General features: G+C 39.4%; 2 protein-coding genes across 5 annotated transcripts in view; one reads left to right on the top strand and one right to left on the bottom strand.

Moving 5' to 3' along the window:
• Positions 1-445: 445 nt before the first annotated feature.
• Positions 446-11,470, top strand: ZNF518B (zinc finger protein 518B). 4 transcript variants are annotated; one of them, XM_064511424.1, is made up of 4 exons: positions 446-676; positions 3,257-3,355; positions 5,224-5,413; positions 5,868-11,470. In XM_064511424.1, exon 4 carries the CDS (start codon positions 6,077-6,079, stop codon positions 9,332-9,334), a length of 3,258 nt encoding a protein of 1,085 aa, XP_064367494.1. In that variant the 5' UTR covers positions 446-676; positions 3,257-3,355; positions 5,224-5,413; positions 5,868-6,076; the 3' UTR covers positions 9,335-11,470. The 4 variants fall into 4 exon arrangements, with proteins under 4 accessions (XP_064367494.1, XP_064367495.1, XP_064367496.1 ...); XM_064511425.1 differs by lacking the exon at positions 5,224-5,413; XM_026121949.2 differs by lacking the exons at positions 446-676; positions 3,257-3,355 and adding an exon at positions 3,768-3,899.
• Positions 11,471-12,826: 1,356 nt separating this feature from the next.
• Positions 12,827-15,220, bottom strand: part of CLNK (cytokine dependent hematopoietic cell linker) — a 63,312-nt gene continuing 60,918 nt past the window's right edge. Inside the window, exon 19 of the mRNA XM_064511427.1 lies at positions 12,827-13,251. Within this exon, the coding sequence (XP_064367497.1) occupies positions 13,105-13,251 (147 nt within the window). The 3' untranslated portion in view covers positions 12,827-13,104. The remainder of the gene's footprint in view (positions 13,252-15,220) is intronic.

The following is a 15,220-nucleotide window of genomic DNA, read 5'->3' as shown; positions in this document are numbered from 1 at the left end:
CTGTTGACTTAACCGAGCAATTCCAGGGAAATTTACGCCAATGTCATATATTAATAAAAAACAGGGATACCGGAGGGAACGCAGTGAGGTACTGCAAAGCACAGGTCGTTCTTCGGTCTTTGCTTGTGCCGGCATCCCTTCCTCTAACGCAACGCGGCGGAGGTCAGACAGCAGGGGCAGCAGCCGCAGGCCTGCGGGGCCGCGACCTCCGGCTCCTCCGTCGAGCGGCGGCGGCAGCGCCCCGGCACGGATCCTCCCTGCCTGCCGCCCGGCCCCGCGGCCGCCTCCCTCGCGCTCCCTGCCGCGACGCGGCCCGGGCAGCGGGAGCAGAGCGCCCCGCCGCAGCCGCGCGCCTCGGCGCCGAGTCCCGGCGGCGCCGCTGCCGCGCGGGGCACCCGCGGGCGGCGCCGCTCCCGCCGCCTCGGGCCGGGGCGCGGAGCGCAGCGCGCCTGCGCCGCCGCCGCCGCGCCCAAGGCGCCGCTGTAGAGCTCTACCCGGCGCCGCCGGCGGGAGCGGCGGCGGCGGCGCTGGCCAATGGGGCGGCGCGGCGCCCGGCGGCCGCTGAGGTCAGTTCCGCCGCCCGCTGCCGCGCTGGGCGGAGGGCGGCAGAGCCGGGCCGGGCCGCGCAGGGCCGCGCCGGGGCGGCGGCGGGGGGCGCGGTGGCGCCCTCGCTGCGGTAAGTACCTCCGGGCGGCACGGCCCTGCCGCGGCCTGGGGGAGCGGGGGGCGGGAGCTCCGCGCCGCCGGGGTGGGGGAGGAGCGGAGCGGCGCGGCGCGTCTGTCGTGAGCGCGGAGACAAGGGGCGCGGCGGGGCCTCCCGCCCCCTTTGTCCCCGGAGCCAGGTAACGCGGCCCCGGCAGCCGTCGCAGCGCCGGGGCTGCCGCCGCCCCCCCCGGCCCGGCCCGCGGCGGCGGAGGGGCTCGCGGCGGCGATGCTGCCCCCTGCGGGCCGGCGCGGGCGCTGCAGGGCGGCGTGGGCCGCTGCCCTGCGCGCTGCGGAGGGACGGGCGGCCGGGGCCGGCGGGCGGGGAGGCTCTGCCGCCGAGGGCCCGGAGCCCAAAGCCGGGGCTGTGGCGCTGCCCGGGGGGCGCCCTGGGGGTGCGCGGGGCCTCCCTCGGCCGCGGGTCCGGTACCCTGGGCCGTTGCTGCCGAGGGAGAGGCGCTTTCGGGGAGCGGCTCAGCGCTACCGAGCCCCGCACCTCGCGGTACGTGCGGGCGTGCTGTGCGCTGGCGTGCGGTTACGCCGCGCTACAGGGTCTGCCCTACTACAGTGTTTGGGCACGAGGTTATTTTAATTAAATCCTGTTTCAAGGGAAGGTACCATAAAATATTACTAGATTGCACACTTCAGGTAATTAAGACATATGAAATGACTTAGAGTTCTTCTAAAGAAATAATCGTGTGTTACTGCAGATGTAGGCTAGGTGTCCTGATATGTAGTAACAAATGTCTGAGGTTTTCTTATAACAAATGATTGCTTTATTATGAAGAAGACTATTTAATGGTATTGCAGAGGGTTTTGCTTATATTCTGTTCTGCGTTGTTATTACAGTAGAAGATTGCTGTCAAGGCCCTGTTCTTGCAGATACATGTGTTGGTAACTTTGGGAGGAACTAAATTTGTCAGAATAAACTTTAGCATGTATATGAGTATTTTGAGAACTGGGTGTGGAGGAATATGTACTTTTAACAGGGCTCTCCTTCTCTCCCCTTTTCTGTAGTGCCATGCTTTCCCACTTTATTGCTTTCAAGTCTTAAAGCTTAGAGTTATACTAAATGCTAGTCAGTATGCTTTGGATGTATAGTGAGACTTTTAAAATGGCTGTAAATTCTGTGAAATGGAGCAATGTGCAGTATAAATTTAAAAGTTGGCAATTATATGTCTAATCATAAACTGCATAAGCTTTGGGCACTGTCTAAAATACTACTTTGAGACAGTAGTTATTTTAAGATGTCTCGTTCAGTTCATTGCAAGAAGATTACTGAGCAATATGCTGCCTGAATTGTGTGTCAGAATATTGTATGTTTAACATACAAATAAATGTAGGCCTCAGTCCTGGGGCCACTTGGAAGCAGACCTCCATTTCAGTAGAATACTGCCTAATACAGTTAATATACATCTCTTCTTCTTTTCATTGGACAATTTTTCACCTATGCATTAGAAAAAGTGAGATAGTTTTAATCAGTATTTTGCATAACTCTATACCACAATTAGTAGACATTTTAAGTGTAATTAAGATTTTTTTCTATAGAGTGAAATAACTGTGTATTTTATAATAAAAGTCAGCTTTAAAAAAAAACTGGTGCATGGTCTTTGCTCTTAATCCTCCACATTGACAATTCTGATTTATTTTGAGGGAAAAACTTTGCAAATTTCAGATACAGAAAGTATTGTGACTGGGTGCTTACTTGTTATTGTGGAATGAGACTTTTTTTAAGAAGGAATAATTGTAGAAAAAAACTTCTTTGGAATATTTAAATGGTTTGTTTTTAATACAAAATCAGTTCTTTTAATTAGTACAATGTGTTGTACTTGAGAGAAGCACTTTGGATCTCTCCCACTCATTTGGTCTAAAGTTAGCGAATAATTGTGACTGCTTAGTTGTGTCAGTAGTACAGTTAACTCTGCTTAACACAGACACAGTCAGTCAACATCAAATTGGTAGTATGTGTATAGTATGTAGTTGTAAAGTACAAACAATTTAAATGTGCATTAACTTTTTTCACAGAAACTCAAATAAAACGTACACTGTGTGTATCTCCCTGATACAGTGATGTACAGTGTGTTCTGATTCTTTCTAAAATCTTCCTTCTCTTGGGAAATGACTAATACTGGCTTTGCAATACCAAAGCAGGCTTTGATTGTTGGATGCAGTCTATGAACTTAGTGTATGAGAAGTGTTGCATTTTGCTGAAGTAAAATCTTATTTATTTGATCCCCTATGAGAAATGCATGCTGTTTGTCACATCCATTTCACTGATAGCAGTTTATATATTGAAATAAAAAAGGGAACTGAAACACTGAAAATATTTTTCTTTAGAATGATGAACAAAGTTTGAATGTGTTTGAAGTAAATGTAAATTTCAGTAATGCAGAGTAGAGGGAAGATGCTGGCAATTTCTGTCTCTGATAGTGGAAGCACCAGGGGTTTGAAATCTAGTGCGGTGCAAAAAAAACATTGTAGTAGGTGAATTTGGAATAACCAAACCGCAGAGGAAGTTTCTTCCTAATTTTTGTTTGTTCTAACCTTTATATAGATACTATATCCAGTGTTTGGAATATCTTTTGACTGCGGATCTCTTGATCTCAATGTCTTAAACAGCAAGGCCCAAGATACACTTAGCATTGTATAAAAGGTGGGAATATTTCCTTTTATTAAATACTCTACATTTAATGCCACTGAATACTACATGTTTGGCAGAAGGAATGAATAAGAATATTTGGCTTATCTTCTCTCTGCTGTTTGTTCTTCATTTGCCTCACTGAGTTTTTCCTTCTACTTTTTCTCAAAACTAGGACCACTAAATGTTTTCAATTTCTTCTATTTCAGCTACCTTCTTATATTTCAAAGTATTTTTATTAACTTTTTCTGAATCCATTTTTGTAAAGGTGGTGACTGGAATTGGTTTTAACACTTAGTGTTATCTTTTACTCTGCTTTTCATTCTCTCGCATTTCTGGGAGAGTGTTCTCTCCCATTACTCGTGCTCTGGAGTTGATTGTGTTTTGCAAAACACTAATATGTTTCTTTTAATTCTGTCTTCCAAAGCATGTCTCTGCCAACTCTCTAAATTATTGCAACAATTCTTCAGGGGAATTTGCCCCATCTTTCCGTCCTCACCTTCTCCCAACTCATCATGCTGGTATGGAGTGAATGGATGCTGGATTGTACCACTTCTCTGTGAGTGCACTGACAGTCTCATTTTTCTGAAATAACCAGAAAAAGCAAATCAAGTTTTCTGAGAGCAGAAGGATGAAATTGCAGTGCATTTCTGGGCTTGTTTTCTTCAAAATAATGATGCAGTAGAACTGTTTGCATCAAAACTTTTCTTATTAGGTATTCAGCATTCAAGAGCAATTGGTGAAAGAGATAGGTGGAGAGACAACATGGGTGTCATTTTAGCATTGACTCCTTGTTCAGTTCTTTTTCTACATATGTTTTCTCTTGACTTCCTGGGAAACTTCCATTGATTTTTTTTTTTCTTTTCTTTTCTTTTCTGGATATGGATGTAGCTACAGTTGTCTGCATCACGGTGAGATGAGGTTACTAGTCCTAAGAATTACCTGCTGATGAGTTTTACATGTATGTGGCTATCCATCTACTAAGGACTAAAAAGCCAATTATCTTGTCCCTAACCAGTTTTCTAACTTATTTTTATTGATGTTTGAGGCTGACAAACATCAGTATACTTGCTCTTTGCAAAGCCCTATTTCTAGGGCAGTGCACTGTAGCAGTCAGGCACACTAGCAGATGGAGCACAAGGCCATGCAGAAAAAGCTTTCTCTGTCAGATGCTTACTTATCAAGGGTCAAGCCATTGTGAAGGTGTACCATGGTGTAAAAAATCTCATTCAGGTAGGATTATTGTAATAGGATGTTAGCAGGTAATATGAGCACTGTGCTTTTGAAGCCACAAATCAAACCCTACTCTGTAGATAAACATGGAGAAGAATTAGATTTCAGAAGCAGAAGTGACTGTCTTCTGTAGGATATATTGAAATGTAATGGAATCCAGAAATACCCAAGGGTCTATACACAAATGCATGTCTGTGCAGCACTATCTGTGTAAGGAAAAATGTTTGAGTAAGAAAGATAGTGAATAGATTTTAATCATTGCTGTTAGCTTTGGACGTCATATGACTGACATTTATCTTGTATGTGTCTCAAAAGGGTAATTTTTATTTGTTTATTTTCCAAATATCTGTGGCTTGCAGTCTGGCAAAAGCTTTTAAAGCTGAGCTCTTGTCCATGTTAAATATAGAAAAGAGACAGTAGGAGTTGTGGATCCGGTGGGGCCAGATACTCCGCACAAGTTAATGTGGTGGTGATTTTGCACTGGAACTGCTGTTTTACCTCTGCTTTCCATTGCATTGTTTATCTTGCTTGCTTTACACTCTTTGTATTATCAGGAGGGAATGAATTATTTACATGCTTGTCCACATATGCAGAAATGATTACACTGTGGTATTAAGAGAAGTGAAAGTAATTATTTTCTGCAATCACAGATTATTTTGACGTCATTATTTTGAGAATATGTGAAGTAGAAATCGCCTCGTGTTATGAATTAGCATTCAAGACTCTTGGATTGGAAGCACTGGCACTGATTGAAAAAGAACTTCTGTCTGTACTTAAGGATTTTTAAGTTACCTTGAAATTCCTGATATTTAAAAACAAACCCATGGTTCTGTGTTTCTGGTAAGCCTTGCAGTCTCTTTTATTTTTTTCTACTGAGATTCACAAACGAGTGACACCTGTAGCGCTTAATAACATCTTTTCCTGAGTCAGGGACTATGGATGAACTGAAATCGTATTTTGGTGCTCAGTTTTGTTATTAGGGATCTTTCTTGTTAAGCTTAAACACAGTTTTTGAACATAAAATTTTTGAAAACAGAGGGAAGAAATAGCATAAGCAGTCTAGATTTTGACAGATATTAGATCATTTTATGAATTCAAGAACGTTTTGAATATAAGCAAACATTAAAGGATTCTTTAATTGTGTGTGCTTTGCTTAGAATTAATGGTTGTATATGCACAATACAATCAATATTGTATTAATGGTAGATTTGCACACTGTAGTTCAGCTGTAGTTTGCTAGTACATTGATGGGTAAACCATAACTGATTTAATCTTCTGCTTTTTGTTTCTTTAGTGCTGCAAGTTGATTGAATAAAGTTAAGAACTCGGAATATAATATGGATGCAGTTCTTTGAGCAGTCTTTCTTCCGAAGTGCATATTTTGCAGATTGGTGACCTGGATGATTGACTGACAAGCAGCATACGCAAGACTAATACCAAGAAAACGTTCTGTGTGTTGCAGCTGTAGTTTGAGTATAGTGGTGCAGAGTCATACCTTCTGAAATGCAGTTGAAAAAAATGAGGGAAATTTTACCAAAATTGTACCCTGGCCAACTTAATGATAAAAATAATTCCTTAAGTACATCCCCAAAGCAGTCTTCTGAGGATAAAACAAATCCGTCAAAAGGAGATGATGACCAGAATTGCTGTTACCAAGGGACTGAGGCTGAGAATAATAATCTGTCACTGATAAGCTGTATAAAATGCAGAAGTGTTCAGAAAATTTCAATGCAAGATATAGAAAAGCATAAGAAACTTGGGTGGACTGAAGACAAAACTTTCATCTGCAAGAAATGCAGTCATATTACACCACCAGCTCTCCATTTTGTTCCCGAGGGTGCCAGTGCTGTAGACTTTGAAAAACTTGAAAAAACATCCCCAAGTAAAAACCAGAAAACTTTTAAAGTAAAAAACTTTCTGCCAGGTAAATATTACTGTGATAAATGTAGATTTTCAACAAAGGATCCTTTGCAGTATAAAAAGCATATAAGTCAACATGAAGAAATTAAATTTATTTGTTCCCACTGTAGTTATGTATCCTACACCAAAGGAGAATTCCAGAGGCACTTGGTGAAACACACTGGAACTTTTCCGTATCAGTGTGAATACTGTGAATATGGTGCTGTTAGACATGATTACATAGTAAAACATACAAGAAGAGTACATGAAATGCCCACAAAACGGCTAACAAATACTATCATAAACCATAAGCAAAAGAAGTCTTGCTTGCCAAGTCAAAGCACTTTATTTGAAAAGCAGAAATATAAAAAAATTCCTTTTCGAAATGAACTTTCAAATTCATCTTCAAATATGGTTTGTGAGATTCCAGATAAAGTGACTAAAATAGTCTGTCTGTCTCGTGATATAGAATGTAGCATAAACACAGCATCAACCCAGGATAAAACAGTATTGGAGCCATCCGAAATGAGTGTATGTGAGAATCAAAGTGTGGAAGTTGAGGTGTATTCTCCAAAAACAGAACCTTTACAACCTGGGATGCCTTTAACAGTAATTGCACCGTCTGAACTCGTAGTTCCCTCTAACTGTTTAGCTCAAATAGTGGAGATTAAAATAGTGAATGGAGCACAACAGCTGGTTCTTAAATTAATTCCTATGAAAGAAGCAACTTACAAACCTGTGAACTGTGCTGAAGAAGAACCTGAGAATCAAGGTATAGAACAATCTGCAGAAGGAAAAAAACCATCTTCTGTGTTTCAAAATGAGTTACTAACCATGGAAGTGAATGTAGACAAATTATCCAGTGTTAGTAACCAGCTCGCATCAGATAGTATATATGGTAAGAATTCTGAATGTTTTTGTTCTTCTAACTGTCAACCCTCAAACTGTAACTCTGTATCTATACAGAAAGAAGATGCATCAAAATTATGCTTTCATTTGGTGAAAGGTATTGATGTCCATTCAGGTGTTATAGAACTTTGTTCTCAGTCTCTAGTGACTTCTAGTACTGAAAAAGTAAGTGATCCTAAATCCTTAAGGAGGGAAACAGATGGAAAAAATAATTTGCATTATGATTTGTATTGTTATGAAGAAACTCTGGATATATCCCCTCACAAATATGCCACTACTTCTGAAGATAAAATTTCCAAGAATGTTTCAGTAGAGGCTGGTCAGGAAGGCAAAAATTCCTCTTCTGCAGTCCTTAAAGAAAAGGATACATTGCCTTTAAAGAGTGAAGACAATGAATGTAAGAGTCCGCTAGTCAGCTCTCCAGGTATACATTTAGCTAGTAAGGGTTTTGATAACAAATCTGTTAAATCTTCTGAAGCAGAAAGAAAGTTTCATGTCACTAAAACTCCACCTCTGGAGGATACAAATGTTAGCGTAAGCAAACTAAAGAAAGTTGATACCATAAATCAAAAGAGCAATCTTCTTCTAGAATCATTAGAATTACAGAAAATGGAAAATAAAGGCAACCCTTTTGAGGGACCTGTCATTTCGTCTGTATTTTCTCTTAGCGCTGGTGCTGAAAATGTTCCAGAAGGCATTAGATGGGATGATACAACATGCAGTAAAAAGTCAGCAACGTTGCTGTGTAGAAAGATTGCTCAGTTGATGTCTGCTGCTGAGTCTGACATGAAATCTATGCCTTTGAGATGTCAAGCCTCTAGTAAAAAGGTGCTTTTGCCTCAGCAGAATTCAGCAAGCTGTGAGAGACTTGTCCCTGCCGCTGAGTTGGAACAGTCTGCGTCTTCACCTCAGCTGCATGGTGGGAACAGTGTGATTAGTAGCGAAGAACACAATGAAGAACATCTCCTTGCAGTCACAAAAACATCTAAAAGCAGGGTGACTAAAAACTCCCATGTTGCTACTCCAGTGTTCATTCCCAAAGGGACGGTGCTGAGAGTGCTGAATGCTACTAGCAGTCAAAATATGAAAGGAATAGAAAACAGGAGTGAAGCATCAGCTCCTTTTACATATTGCAATGAAATGCTTCTGCCTCGTCCAGTTCCTGTCAGTGTTTCTGAGAAACTTGGCAGTAATTTGCCATGTTTATCTAATCAGAGTGAACCAAATGGTCCATCCCGAAGTATATCACTCAGACAAAGACCAAAGCGAGAGGCAAGCGTGAAAAATAATAGTAAACAAAATGGTGTTTTGTATCAAAAAAGCAGTGATGTGAATAAGCAAAGCAAACTCCATTCAAAGAGTCAGCAAGGACCCAAAAATAAAGGAAAACAAGCAAGCTTCAGGGAACTTCCTAAGAGGAAAACAAGAACTCAATCAGAAACAAGTTCTGGTTCTGACATGGCCTATCTGTTGACAGCAAGACGTCTTAGGCTTGTCCCTTTGAGAATGAATCAGTTGATAAAATGCCCTCGTCGTAACCAGCCAGTTGTGGTATTAAACCATCCTGATGTTGACTCGCCAGAGATAATTAATGTCATGAAGACTATCAACAAGTACAAAGGTCACGTCCTGAAAGTAGTTCTCTCAGAAAGGACAAGTAGTTGTCTTGGTGTGAAACGTTATCGAAAGCGTCTCACTCTTCAGAATGTTGAGACAGGAAACCAAGCAAAAAAGCAGAGTATGTTAAAAATGAAACTGAAAAAGACACATAAAAACAATTACCAGGTGGTGGAAGCTTCACCAGCTGAAACGCTTCAATGTATGTTTAAGTGCTGGTTTTGTGGAAGGGTATATATGGACCAGGAAGAATGGATAAGTCATGGACAGAGACACTTGATAGAGGCAACCAAGGGTTGGGATGTTCTTTCTCTTCCAACAAAAAACATCAAGTGAGAGATTAGTTTATTTGTCTTATTTTTAATGAGTGACACTAATTTGCTTGGAAGGGAAGATAGAAATAACTCCTTTATTTTGCCAAAAGGTTTGTATTATTAGCAAAGTGGGAAATGAGAACAGAGTTACAGAGACAATGAGAAGCCAATAGTGAGGGCTAAGCACCACTTTGCACTCTCATAATTGAAATATGTATTGGAGGGCAACTTCATCTGTTCCCTAAGAGAAATCTGAAAATGATTTGCTATGCAAACATCTTTCTAGTTGCCATTCTCTGTGCTAGGATACTGTGCTGTAACTGGTTTGTGCTAGTTTGGTATGGATTAAAATCTTAGACTACAAGATATGTGTAAACTTAACTTTTTTTTTAAATTACAACATAGTGTTTCAGAGATCAGGCATTCATGTACTAAAAAACACCTTTGATCCTGTATGGGCAGCAAGTATACATCATAGCTTTAGTTACAAATTAAGTGCCATGCAGAAAAAGTAAGCTTAAATGAAAGTACCCTGTTCTGGTGGGACAGAAGCACTTCCGCTGACTTCATTGGTATATAGGGATGCAAATGAAAAATGTGAGATCAGTTGCTCCTGCTACATCAGATGGCACTGAAAAGCTTAAGTCTGTGTAGTGCCGAGGCTTTACCTGGCCTGTACTGCATAGATGTGAGAGGCAGGCAGGCACCTTGCTGGCTTTTTGTACTACCTTTGTTCTGAGCGGGCTTTGCCGGCTCAGGTATCATCAAACTTAGGCTGTTAGGAGAGAAAAGTTTTTCTCTGTGTGGTCCCAACAGACTGTTCTGGAGTCCAAGGAGAGAAGAGCCAAATGTGTAGCTCCTTACCACCATGCGTATGTGTAGCCTGATAGAAACACATTGCAGAATTGGGCTTTTGGTTAGATCTCTAGACAGTGAGTTCATGCTTATTCACAGGGAGAACTTGCTGAAGATGAAGACTTTTCAAGATGAAAAACCATGTTACACAGCTTTTATGTTGACAGTGTTGAATCACATTTTCAGTGCAGTCTTTCATCCTTCTTAATCTTAAGGCCTTGGATGTTGTTAGAATATATTTTAGGTAGGCCTCAATTCATACGAGCATGTGCCTAGTTACATATGTACATACAGTATGTGTCTGCTGACTTGAGTGCAGTGTAAGCAGATTACTCAGTTGCTTAAATACTTTTCTAAATCAGGGCCAAATTTGAAGTTTTTAGTAAGGAAGAAGGATGGATGATACTGAAGTCTAATGTTTCTGTATGTGAACAATAGATGTTTTCTTCATCTTGTTAATTCTAAATCATTCTATTCTAAAATTATTTAGAATGAACTATATTGAATTAAGCACATATTTGCAATTAAAATCACTTCTTACATTTTTACAGATAAAAAGTCAGTACTGACTCTTATGCTGGATATGTATTATATGTTTGAACAGGGGCTACTATTTGGAAGAACTGGTAGTTCCTAACTTCTTTTCACTGTTGATGCATTTTTGTAAACGATTTAACTAGGCTGGGAATATTTTTTTTATATACTCTGGCAGATTATACATTGCTTTTGATAAAGTATGTACGGTATCTGTATTGAAATGTAAATATTTTAGAACTATAAAGTACATCTTCTGTTTGAGGTTTATTTTACAAAAAAACATTTAGAACATTGATTTCCAAGCATTTTGCAATACAGTGTTAAAATCCTTCAGATACTTGGTGCTTTCAGAAGTCAGATCTTATGTATCATTGTGTACACATTGAAAGTTTTTGTGTCATTTGTGCCATAGGCTAGCCTATTCCACAGAACAAATTTCCTTTTATCTGTTTTGTCAGTAATAACGAAATGACAGTTCTCATTTTGTATTCAAATGGAATTATATTTTTTTAGATGGGTACACTAGAGGGTTTTTTCACTTCATGTACTTTGATGCTAAGCCTAGCAGTACTATTTGCATTTTTGATTGTGAAAATACTTTCATCTTAAAATCCTGGCATATCACATATAATATTGAAATTGTTAACATAAGAAAATACATGGTTAAATCTGTCTGTTGTTTAAACTCTTTCAGTCCAGGTTACTGTTTGAATTAATTTTGTTTCTGTAGAAGCTACTAAATAAATGTTTTTGAATTCGCTTTTAAGAGTTGTCACTGGCAAAATTAGAACATTCTTAACAAAAGCTGTATTTTTTTAAAGTGTTGCTCAGCATTAGAAACTATAGATGTTTTAAACATACTAGTAATGCTTTTGTCTTTGTTTTAGTAGACATCTACAAAAGCTTTTTATGTCAGTGACACAGTCTGTTATCTAAATTGTTAAGCTGTGTTATTTTTTCATGTGTTTAGTTTGGAAAATGTCTTTTTTTTTTAAAAATATGATAACCTTTCGTAAATTAAATTGTATGGTGGCTACAAAACTCTTAAAGCAGATTATTTCATGCCTCTTATCCTTTTGATGAGTTCTGCCAAACTACCTAGCAATTTCTGTTTTGTTAATTTTGGTTCTAACTTCTAGGTAATGTCATGTCAGAATAATTTCCTTCAGGAAGTTCAGTAGTCTCAGTGGTTTCAGATAAGTAATTATAATGAATGTTCTCTTTTGCATTTTGATGCAGCTTAGAGAAGTAAAAAGGTTTCAAGTAAATTAACAACCAACTGCTATATTTTTTTAGAACTAGTCTGTGCCATTGTGTACTACAGCATAATTTGGATTGGAATGTCATGTTTTTGGGCTTGAATACTTTTATTCCTCTTGTTCCTGTTCTGTAAAGATAAAGCAGCTGAGGTTGCTTTCTGGTGTTTTCCAATTAACTAGTCAAACTTTGAGCCTGCTTAGAAAGGAAGATTATTGATGCTTCATAGAAAAGTACTCATGTTTGCTTTTCATATTCCAATATTTCCATATTGCAGTGGAAAAATATCACGTTCTTCCCATCTCCTTTGGTACAGATTGGAAAATCTTTTTTGTTGAGTTTAAACATTTCTGCTTTTCCCAATGGTGTTCTTTATCTCTGAATTTGCAGAGGCAATTCAAATGGACTGTTTGCATAAATGGTCTTACTGTGTAAGTGTTTGAAAGCTCAGATATGAATACAAGTATCTCTCACTTGAGCTAAAGAGCTAAAGTCTTACTTATGTCAAGTAACAGGATATATTTCATTAAAGCTAGCCTTAGAATCTGGTCTGGTACCTATGAGCATCAACTGACACCTGTTGATTTTGGTGGCTACTGAGCAGGGCTTTTTAACGTACACCCACAGATACATATGCACAATGAATGAAATAGCAATACAGTGAACCTTCAGATAAATAGAATATCATGTCTATTTTTAACAGCAAGAATATTTTTGATATGGATGTAACATAGTTTATTAGGTTTTGCTACAACCTGAGCTACAGTGATTTTTGCTAAGCAAGATTGAATTTGGTTTTCATCTTGTGTTACCAGGTACTGTGCAAGACAAGCAGTTTGTTCAGCTGTTGTCAAGATATCAGAAGTCAGCTTCTTTTAACACTTCCATGTGAATTAATACAATGACATGTACTTTGTTTGTAGTACATCCTTTTAATTAATACACTTGCATGTATTACATAAAACAAGAATCAAAAAAAAAAAAAAAAGTAGATCTATAGTCCTAGTTTGAGAAAGCTTTCTTAGTGGAAGATTTAGACTGCTTCACAATATTCATTGGGAGCTCATGACCCAAAGTCTAACCTGACCTCTTCCACATTTAAATAAGTGTTCTATTTACATTTATACAAACAAATTGGTGACGTTAAGGCAGAAAGCATCTTTTGCGCAATTTGAATGGATATGTAAGGTAGCACTGTTCTCTCTGGATTCCTGATTTGTCCTTTCCATCAATAAGCGTGATGGGAACATATTTGTAGAAGTCAATGATTTCTTTCACAGAATTAAATTTCTGGGGAAAAAAGTAACATTTTAATCAGTGACTGAAAATAGAAATGCTGGAAGTCTTTGTCCCTTCTAACATTAAAAGACTTTCTATTGACAATATTAGAAATAGGCGATATTTTGCACAGAATGATAAGATTCAATGGAAACTATCATAAAAGGAAGAGCACCAGAGTCTAATCATCTTATATTTCCTTTGAGCCTCTGAAGAACTGTCGTTTTTAGGAGAAAGCCGCTTCCTGCTTGGGACAAAAAGGGAGTATGTCTAAACCCCAGGAATGCAGTATCACCTGTAAAAGTTCGTGATCGCACATGCATGATAGACTTTGAAATGTTGAAGTAACTGTAAATCATTATTAACTTTTACCCTGTTACAAATCACACCTATGTAGTGCACAGTGCTTTACACTGCTAGTTCCTCTGTCCTCATTTAAATGTACCTTTTATTTTCCAGTTCAGTTTACTGAGAAAGTAAAGGGCCCTTGAAGAATGGGACTGAAAGGGTCTCGGCAGGGTTTTAGTGGTGTTCTCTGTTGATCAAACCAATGGCATCCTTTAATCCTGTTCCTATAATGACAAAGCTCTGGATCAAGGTTCCTGAACCAATCAGGCTGCAACTTAAAATTGTCAAGGTATTTATCCTCACTGCTGTGAGTCTCTTAAATTCTGACATTCTGACAATTATCAATCCTCTACTGTCCAGTCAATGCGTTAGTAATCACTGTCTATCACTCGCCTTCAGTTTAAATAGTTCTATTCCCTGAGGTTGGCCCTGTGTGTAGAACTTCTAAGTCTTCACTTTCTAGACTAAACAAGCTAACTTCTGATTTTGTGATCGATTTCTGTCATCACACTACTGTTTCTCCTCAGCTCTTCTTTGGATTCATTGTTACTAAAACACTAGAATTGTACACAGTAATGAAAGTTTACTGTGACATTAATACTTACCTATATCTAAAAGAAATACATTGTTCGTTATATTACATTTACTGTATCCATGGGCATATGGTGAGGGCATCTCATGATCATCTGTCATTTCCACCTGATCCACACTCAATTTATAACAAGAGAATCTTTCAGATAAAATCTGTGCTCTGGTGCAACTGGTCCTTTGTTATCTTAGCATCAAAATTATTTGATGCCAAAGCAAGTATAGTAATTTTTTAAGGTTTTGCTTTCATAATATTTACTTGTATATATTTGTTCAACTTTTCTGTCTTTGCCTCATGTTCAAGATTGCTATTGTTATTAGAAATCTAGGCAAAATTGTAGTTTCATGCCATGCCAAAGTAATCTTTCCTTTTTTTTCTTTTAATCCTAAACTTGTTCTTTAGCAGGTCTGCTGCTTTTCCTGTTGTCTGATTTTTGTTTGTTGAAACACTATGCTAACTGTTTAATCTCCTTTGGACCTAGTTTAGTTTCACTTGGCAAATGTCACATTACACATCACTGTAGCTCTTTTGTAATGGGGAAAAATGCCTCTCAGCTGTTACACTTCTCTCTTTTTTTCCTGATTTCTTTCATCCTCCATTCTCATTTGAGTTAATGAGATTTAAAATATTAAGTCCTGAGTCATGGCTGCTAGACCATAAAATTGACTTAGACATCATAGTGACAAGTATTGACAGTCCCAAGTTTTATGTTCTTGGCCCTTTTAATGGAACCCCACACTTTCTGTTAGGCATAAAGCCACAAAGATGAAGAAAATGCAGTCTTTCAGAATTGTTCTTCTCCCTTGACCATGTGAAGAGATTCAAGCAGATCTTTGCTATCTTAGGGGTGTCCTACCTGCTGGTCTCTAGGCTATTCAGAGGAGGCAGGTATAGGGTCTCAAGGGTCATTCATTTATTTTATAATAACTGTCATTTTAAAGAAAGCAGATCCTGATGCAGGAACTAAAGCCTCATACTCAGCTGTGCCCATGTGAATACTGTAATTGTGCTGCCTTTTGGCTCCTCCTTTGTCCAGCTAGGGAT

Source organism: Dromaius novaehollandiae, chromosome 4 (assembly GCF_036370855.1).
Source record: "Dromaius novaehollandiae isolate bDroNov1 chromosome 4, bDroNov1.hap1, whole genome shotgun sequence".
In the NCBI taxonomy this organism is placed as follows: domain Eukaryota; kingdom Metazoa; phylum Chordata; class Aves; order Casuariiformes; family Dromaiidae; genus Dromaius; species Dromaius novaehollandiae.
The sequence above is the reverse complement of the archived record's forward strand: the minus strand, read 5'-3'. Positions and strand labels throughout refer to the sequence as shown.